Below are 9,058 nucleotides of genomic sequence, written 5' to 3'. Positions count from 1 at the left end.
AAAAAATTGAGAATACTATGTAAATGGTCTCATACATATTCTAGTTATCAATATGAGTGATTTTTAATAGCTACAGATTATTCCAGCAAAAGAGTGTACCATAATTCATCTGATTTCCTACCAGTGAAATCTTGCTATTAATCTCTGATTATGCTCCTAGGATACATTCTCAGAAGTGAAAATATCTAGTTCACAGGATACGAACAGCTTCCTGCTCTCTAAACCCCCTGCCCAGCAGACATTCAGCACCGAAACGAGACGGCTGGCTCGTGCGGCTTCCTCACCTTCAGCCTCTGTCAAGTGTTGTCAGGCCCCCCACCCCTTTGTTTAAAGCTCTTGACACAAATGGCTATTAATTTTGGTAAAGAGAGTCAAATTACACACCGACAGATGAACTGTAACAACAGTTACCACTTGAATATCCAGGCTGTGGTTTTACATTGTAATTTCATTTATACAGCTTCCTTGGGAGGCAGGTACCATTACCCTCGTTTTGCAGATGAGGAAGCTGAGGCTCAGATTTTAAATGAGTTGGCCAAAGTCACGCAGTCAATGATTGCATGACCTGGGACTCCCACCCAGGACTGTATGGCCCCAAAGAAGCCACAGAGAAGGATGGAATAGGACACTGGCGGCTCACCTAGTGTTTCACAGCTTGTGTTCCGGGAGCACTGCCCACTGTCCCTGTCCAGAGAGGAGAGCTGCTCATCCGACTTGCTGAGCTTGCCTATGCTGCTGCAAGGTGACAGGCGGGGCGACTCTCCACCGTACGAGTGGCTGCCTCCTGACAGTCGCCTCTGTGCATAACAGTCAACGTCAAAATCCTCAAGTGGAAAAAGAGAAATAAAGCCAAGTCACTTCTGAGAACCAGTGGCAGAGATCAGGGGTGAGGCAACCGGTGCATTTACTTAGAGGAGGAAATACTGCCAGGCCAGCTCAGAAACCACCTCTGACATCAGCAAGCAAAGGATACGTACAGTTGAGAAGCAGCCATTTGGAGTTCGTAGGGGGTGTGGCCAGGGAGGGCACTGGGGCCGGGGTCAGCTGTGGCCCAGCTGTCCCCAGGAGATGCCTTTGCCTCTGGCCTCCCTGCCCTGACCTTCATACCCATATGGGAACTCTGACCATGTCCCGGAGAGAGAAGGATGGGTACAAGTTCTCACACCCCCGATGTGACAAACACCAGCCTGAAGACCATGGGTTTCTTTCAGCTTCAGGAGCTAAATCCCTGAACACCCCCACCCACTCCCCTGCCTTCCCATGCAGGGAACAGGGGCTGCATTACCTGCCTATTGATTCCAACAGGCAAACTGGAGCCACTGGTGGCTCGGCTCATGGGGGCCACCACAGCCACTCGGGTAGGGGATGGCGCCGACTGTCTTTTCTTGGGTGGCAACGCTGGCGGAGGACTGAAACAGACCAGAATGTCCAGGCAGACCAAACCACACTCACCAAAGCGATACTGGGGTACAGGATGTGGGGTTCTTTCATTACTAGATTCTCCACATCCAATGTTCACACTTCAACTCTTGCCTACTCCCCTCCACCAAAATAAAACCTGTAAATACCAAATGAACCAAAGAGAAAAACCCCTTCTTTTCCTTTCACAATAAATCATACCAGGTGTCCCTGGGTTGAGGCCATAAGGAAGCCTTCAGGAGAGCTCAGTGTGGCCAGGGAGGGCCAGGCGGGGTGGGGACATCTCCGGAGTCAGCCTCCCAAGGAGGGCCAAGCCCCCAGCGCTAAGGAGCAAGGTCCCGAGCCCTACCTTCCTCCCTTTCTTGCTCATTCTGCCATGGAGGTGCTGGACAAACAGGAAGGTAATTACCTATTATCAACCACCCGAATGCCAGGCAGAGGGGGCTTGGGGGGCGCGACCTCTTCATCTGCGGCGTCGGGGAGGAGCTCAGTTGACTGCGACATCCCGGTCGTCTTGTTTAGGATCTCTACCTCTCGGTCTGTCAGGGGGAGCTCTGCCAGGCTGGAGAATTGGGAAGAACTCGGGGTTATGAAAGGTCAAAGACGGGACAGAGCATATGCAGGCCCTGAGAGGGTGAGGATGTGACCAGGGAGAACACGATGGGTGAGGTGGGGCTGAGGAGCAGGCTCCCTGGATACAGAGCCGTGGGGTTCTGGTTTGGTTGCTAATGAGCTACTGGAGTTTGGCTGTGCCCCCAACTTCGCACTTAGTTTCCTCATCTGAAGATGATCTAAGGACTCTCTAAAATGCTCTAGGCCAGGAGTGGTGAGTCACACCTGTAATCTTAGCACTTTGGGGGGCCAAGGAGGGCGGACCACTTGAGGTCAGGAGTTTGAGACCAGCATGGCCAACATGGTGAAACCATGTCTCTACAAAAATACAAAAATTAGCCGGGCATGGTGGTACATGCCTGTAGTCCCAACTACTTGAAAGGCTGAGGCAGGAGAATCGCTTGAACCTGAGAGGAGGAGATTACAATGAGCCCGGACTGCCCCACTGCACTCCAGCCTGGCCAGCAGAGACTCTGTCTCAAAAAAAAAAAAAAAAAAAGCTCCAAATTTATGTTTTCTATTTTTACTAGGAGGTTGGAGTAGAAATAGATATAAACCCTAAAAAGCATCCATGTCACCCTCTCAGTTTACTCTTGATCAAGCAAGAGTGCTCTCAAGTCAAAGCCCCCAAGCCCAAGCCATTAAAGTTCTTTGTAATTATGAAACGAAGCTGCCCAGCAAAAACACTGGTGTGTGTCACTGGACGCGCTCACACACGCTCCTTGGAAACAATCACGCTGAAGAGGAAACTTGACATGGGTTAATACTTCAAGCCTGTATGAAATATACACACACTGCTCACCCCGGAGAAAAGAATATGGGCCTCCAGCAGCCCACCCTTGTGCTGCCCAGCCCCAGGCCCCAACCTTGCCAAGTGTAGACTTTGCCACTGGGCGTGACCCCCACAACAGGAGGGTTAGTCAGCACCTACCCATCAGGCTTGCCAGCAGGAGAACTGGGCTTCACGGGGCTCGTCGGAGATGGACGTCCCTGCTTCTCGATGGTGAGCCTGACCAGCTCCTACCCCCACAAGAAAAAGCCAATGAGCAAAGCTCTCATCACCACTGAGTTTCCACAAGAAAGCAGGCAGGTGCTGTCTGTCCTCTACTGCTGAGTCTCATTTCTGTGTCTGTAGATTTCCCATGTACCATAAACCAAGTATCACTTGCCTGAGGTTATCTGCATGACTTTCCAAATGTCCCCTGGTCTCCAAAAGTACCTTCATGGCATGTCAAGAAGTTTCAAAATTGTAAAGGCACTTCCTCTTGGAAGGGGAAATGGCAAACCCCACAGTCTCAAAATGATTGTTTTCACACAAATTAAAATACCCGGCAGAACAGACTCCCAGTCTGTTTGCTGGGGAAGAACTCTGTTTTTAGTTCTCTGAAGCCAATGATGGCCCTGGGTGGTTTCCCAAGGCGAGCTGGCCTCAGATATGGTGGAGCTGCTAGCTGGTGGGGGCTGGTTGGGATGCTTGTCAATGGAGAAGGAGTTAAGGTGAGATAACCCAGCAAAGAAATAATTTTAGAACGATTAACTGAGAAAAACAGAAAAAAACCCCAGCCTTTTCCAAATCATAGCAAAAGAAAAAAAAAGGAAGGGATCAGGGCCCATGTTTCTTTTTTAAAAATTAGAGCACATTTTCCCCCAGTTTGATGAGTTTTGACAACCGCATATACTCAAGTAAGCGCACTAAAAAAACCCAAACACACACAGAACACTTCTATCACCTTTTCCAGCCAGTCTGCCCCACCCCAAAGGCTTTTTAACTTCTGTTATCATAGACTACTTCTGCCTGTCCTAGAACTGGATATAAATGGAACCATATCATACATACACTTTTGTGTCCATCTTCTTTTTGAAAACAGCTTTATGGATATGTAATTCATATGCCATCAAATTCACCCATTTAAAGTGTATGATTCAGTGGTTTTTAGTCTGTTCACAGAGTTGTGTGACAACATAATCAATTTTAGAACTTCTCATCACCCCAAATGGAAACTCTCTGTATTCCCCTAGACCCCCAGCCCCTGGCAGCTACCAATCCACTTCCTGTCCACACAGCTTTGCCTGCTCCATCCCCTGGGCTCGGCATAATGGCTGTGCTTTGCGTGGACGAGGCTCCTGCTGCTCGCTGCCGGCAGTGTTCCCACGTGTGGATGCGCCACAACTTCTCCCTCCACTTTCCAGTCAATGGACATCTGGGCAGGGCCTGCGTGTGTGTGATGAGGGGCTTCCAGGCTTTCAGCAGGAAGCTGTTTCCCAGTTACAGAGGAGGTGGCAGCAGATGCCAGTGGGCAACACAGCAACCAGAGACCCTGAACCAGAGGCTGCCAAGCCTCTCCAGACTCAGGAAGCACCACACACAAAAACAGCAGCATATGCTGCAAATAAGGCAAACAGTCAGTTCCCATCCTTCCTGGTGCAAGAGTTCTTTTGAAAACACAAAAACTAGAAGAAAGATAAACATGCCAAAAAAAAAAAAAAGATCAAACAAGAAATTTAGATACCAATGGTCAATAAGAGATTCACCACCTGGGATGGTAATAAAATAGAAACTTCCAGACACGGTGGGTGGGAGCACTGCTTCGGAAAGCCTCTTTAGAGGATGACTTATCAGTATGTATCAAGAGCCTTAAATATTTGCATTAAGAGAAATTTTGCACCAGGTGCAGTGGCTCACGCCTATGATATCCTAGCGCTCTGAAAGGCTGAGGCAGAAGGATGGCTTGAGCCCAGGAACTCGAGGCTGCAGGGAACTGTAATCATGCCACCATCCTCCAGCCTGGGTGAGAGACTAAGACTCTGTCTCTTAAAAAAAGAATCTTGCCCAAGAAAAATGTCAAGAATGTGTGCAAAAATGAAGCCACAGAAGATGGTCATCACAGAATATACATAAGATTATGTATCATTCGTGTGGTAATTTTGAATAGTTCAATGTCCCACAATTAAATATTTGATAATAGGTACTGATTATACAAGACATGATAGAACCAGACAACGGGCCAACAATCACAGTGTCATTAAAAACAAAGTCACAACAAAAATACACGATACATCATGAAAAGATGCTATAATACGCTGAGCGGAAAAATAGTTCTAGGTGATATGCTGGTACATACTGCATGTTTTATAAACAAAGCCAAATCAAGAACATATGCAACAGAAAAAATACGGCTATGAAACACACCTTTATCTTGTTTTTCTTCTATTTTTTAAATTTTCTAAAATGAACATATATTACCTCTGAAATAACAATTATTCAAAACTAAATGCATATATCAACCTCCCCGGCTCAAGTGATCCTTCCACTGTGGCCTCCCAAAGTGCTGGGATTACAGGCATGAGCCACTACACCCAGCCAGGCATATCCACAGAAGCAGGTTCAGTGTTACCCCACTCTGTGACAGTTGTTATCCCATTCAAATGCCTATTCTTGAAGAAATGTGGAGAAGCAAAATCTCTATGAGCCAAGTACTCGCAAGAAAGGGGAACCTTAATACTTGCATGTTAGCACAATTTAGAAGTTAATATTTAAGGAGCAGCCATCTAGCTGATGATCACAAACAGGACAAGATAAAGGATGAGAGACCACACAATCAGCGAAGACAGCAGTTAGAACAGAGGCAGCTCCCTTGCACCCTATCGCCTGCAGGAAGGAGGAAGGTGGGAGAGGCAGCTCTTCTTGAAAGCACAACGCCAGGCCCCAAAGAAGAGCATCACGGACTCCGAGCGAGTTAAAGGGCACCGGAACACAGCGCCCTGGATGCCCTACTTTCAGATTCACTCTTCTTTACAAGCAGGGCAAAAGGAACAGAGAGACGTCTGCGTTGTTTGCATCTGTTGATACAGGAAAACATTCCCGATTCTTCATTGATTCATGAGCAATTATAATTAGATCGTCATCTTTCTGGAGAAGCAGCTGTGAACTCAACTAATGAATGATGGCAAAAGAATCCTGGAATGACAGGCACACATGAGCAGGCATGCACCCGAATTCAAAGAGGACGTCACGATCCCAGTGATGCTCCCTAATGCCAGCTCGCAAGGCCTAGGCTTGTAAAGCTTATAAAAGGGGCGGGCTGCTTTTTAAATTTACCACCCATTTTCCTGCCTAAACAGAAGGTCTTTAGTCTCAACTTGCCTTAACTATCACAGAGGAGAAATCTTAAAATGTGCACATATCTGGCTACTGTGCTAACACCCTAATCTCATTGAAAGTTGACCATTTATAACTTGGCATGAGCCCAACACCTCTTACTGAAGGCAGAATTTTTTTTGAGAGGGATGTCAGACTTTTTAATTGTCTTGAAGCCCAAGTTAGAAAAGACTGAAAAAGGCCAGATGTGGCTGCTCGTGCCTGTAATCCTAGCACTTTGGGAGGCTGAGGTGAATGAATCACTTGAGCCCAGAAATTTGAGACCAGCCTGGGCAACATGGCAAACCCCTGCCTCTACAAAAAAATACAAAAAAAAATAGTGGGATGTGGTCCCAGCTACTCAGGAGGCTGAGGCGGGAGGATCACTTGAATCCAGGAGGTGGAGGCTACAGTGAGCAGAGGTTGTGCCATTGCTGCAGTCTAGCCTGGGTGATAGAGACTCTGTCTCAGAAAAGAAAAAAAAAAAAACTGGAAGAGACTACTCTAGACTATATGTCTATAGCAGTGACTGTAAACTGCTGACAGGTTCACTGAAAATCAGTTTTCAAAAGTCAAAAATGGTATTTAGAAAAGTATCTCTCCAAATATGTAATACTTTATTTCCATGTTCATTTTATTCATATTGAAAATGATCACAGGCCAGGCGCGGCGGTTCACACCTATAATCCCAGCACTTTGGGAGGCCTAGGAGGGTGGATAACTTGAGGTCAGGAGTTTGAGACCAGCCTGGCCGACATGGTGAAACCTTGTCTCCAACTAAAAATATAAAAATTAGCCAGGTGTGGTGGTATGTGCCTGTAATCCCAGCTACTCGGGAGGCTGAGGCAGGAGAATTGCTTGAATCTTGGAGGTGGAGTTTGCGGTGAGCCAAGATCAGCCATTGTACTCCAGCCTGGGCAACAAGAACGAGACTCTGTCTCCAAAAAAAGGAAAATGAACATAGAGAAGGAAGGGCTTAAATGACCATCGACAAGTTAAAATACAGCTCTGGTGCTCATGTAAGAGAGCAAATTAACTGGTGAAGTTGGGAAGAGGTGGGGAACTGATTTCACAAGGTCGTATTGGGATATCTCTTTGACCTCGAGTGGCTCAGCCTCCCAGCATGGGTGCTAGGCTGGGTGTGGTTCTCAGAGAAAAAAGTGAGAGTCTTTAAACTCCTCAGACATCCTTCCTCCAAGAGTCACAATCAGCTCTGAACTACAGGCTCCTGGTGGAAAAGCAGCCCCAGAGCCAGATGAGGTGACAGGGGTCTAATCTTTTACCTGAGGTAATAAGACTACCTGGAAAAGAGCCATAATCACTGTCAAAATCTGGTCACTGTGAGCCGTCAGCAATGAACACTTCTCTAGGTAACACTGTTTCCCCACGGCCTCCTGGTCACCTAGTTCTTACCAGGTACTTTACATACTTTATCTTACTGAATCTTTCCTCGGATCATCAGGGTAAATATTATAAAACCTACTTGAAACTCAGGGAAGGACCGTGTCCAAGGTTATACAGCTTGAACAAGTGGCATTTATGTGGGGGTTTAAATGATAAATGCTACTACTCATTCAGGGACAAAACCAAAGTCATCCTGTTTTATAACACGTTTTCAATCATTCGGCCAAAAAAAAGACAAGACTCCCTTGAACAACTGAATGAGTTACTTAAACAATGGTGAGTCAGTGTAAAGGAACGTCCAACGTCCCTCCTCCAAGTGGGGTGATGACATCTTCATGAGTACATTCCCTTCTGCACAGTTCCAGTCCCTTCCAGCTGAGGGGAGGCTCTCTCACACCACCAGGGCATAGGCTTATAAGGTGTCTCAGGCCTGATGGAGATGGCGAGAAAGGCTGGAAGCCAGCTGGCTTGGAGGTGGGAGCACAGAGAATCCTGTCCTCCTGTGGGAGGCAGCTCAGGGAGGAGCTGGGAGTGGGGCAGCAGGCAGGGGTGGGAATCACACACCCTTGGCACTGACTACTGGTCTACCTGAGCCTGCGTCTCTGAGTCTCCACACCTATGAAAGGAGCAAGGGCAGCCATTCATGTCTACTATGGAGGGTTGTCATGAGTATTAAGTTCGGATAACGTACAAGAAGCACCCAATAAATGTTAGCTGTTATTACTATCAGATAATAACAACAAACACCAACATCACAGTGTCTCAATCATTCTCGCTGCCTGTAATGACTCCAGCATGAAAAGCTTCCAGCCACAGGCAGCCCCTATCCATCCTCCAAACACTGGCCTGTCTCTTCCTTGGGGAAACGTCTCTGACCACCCTGAAAAAGGAAGGTCGTCGCACACTCTCATCGCACCATGTGCCAGCTCCCTTGGTGGTGCTGTACCACATGGTGTGCTTCTGTGTTTATGGTCCTTCCCCACTTAGACTGTAAGCTCCATAGGGCAGGGTCTGTGCCAGCTCTGCTCATATTCCCAATTATCTCTCACTGCCTGGCACATAGAAGGTTCTCACTAAATGCTTCTTGAATAAATGAAGCAAAACGGAATTTGTAAAGCTTCTCACCTAGAGAATCTGTTCTAGCTAAAATACTTTTAAAGCAATTGTGGAAAAGTTATTCACTCTGACGTTGACAGGTTCATAATCTAAAGGTTTCTCTCTCTTTTTTTTGTCCCAGTCACTTTGAAAATCAAGGAAATTTTTCTTTCAGACATGCCTTTCAACAAATAAAGTGGTGCTGCAATGACTCCAAAGAGGAAATGTACTTGGGACTGTCACAAAGCTTTATGAGTGGAAACTCACTCTCCTTTTTTTTGTCTGCTCTAACTTGTTGTGAACATCTCATCAGAATCGATTTGATAGAAGGAAACCTTAACAATCTTACCTGAAAAATAACAATTTTCTTTTCTTTTTTTTTTTTTTTTT

The 9,058-nt window shown here is 46.6% G+C and overlaps 1 protein-coding gene across 12 annotated transcripts in view; it reads right to left on the bottom strand.

The window, feature by feature from the left end:
• The window catches only part of RAPGEF1 (Rap guanine nucleotide exchange factor 1), a 155,886-nt gene that overhangs the window by 46,873 nt on the left and 99,955 nt on the right, over positions 1 to 9,058 (bottom strand). For all 12 annotated transcript variants that reach the window (XM_017499023.1, XM_037728039.1, XM_017499016.2 and 9 more), the window contains 4 exons: positions 2,963 to 3,051; positions 1,829 to 1,981; positions 1,286 to 1,409; positions 641 to 824 (listed from right to left, as the gene is read on the bottom strand). In XM_017499023.1, the coding sequence (XP_017354512.1) occupies positions 641 to 824; positions 1,286 to 1,409; positions 1,829 to 1,981; positions 2,963 to 3,051 (550 nt within the window). The remainder of the gene's footprint in view (positions 1 to 640; positions 825 to 1,285; positions 1,410 to 1,828; positions 1,982 to 2,962; positions 3,052 to 9,058) is intronic.

The sequence above is a fragment of the Cebus imitator genome, unplaced genomic scaffold (assembly GCF_001604975.1).
Source record: "Cebus imitator isolate Cc_AM_T3 unplaced genomic scaffold, Cebus_imitator-1.0 Scaffold254, whole genome shotgun sequence".
In the NCBI taxonomy this organism is placed as follows: Eukaryota; Metazoa; Chordata; class Mammalia; order Primates; family Cebidae; genus Cebus; species Cebus imitator.
The sequence above is the reverse complement of the archived record's forward strand: the minus strand, read 5'-3'. Positions and strand labels throughout refer to the sequence as shown.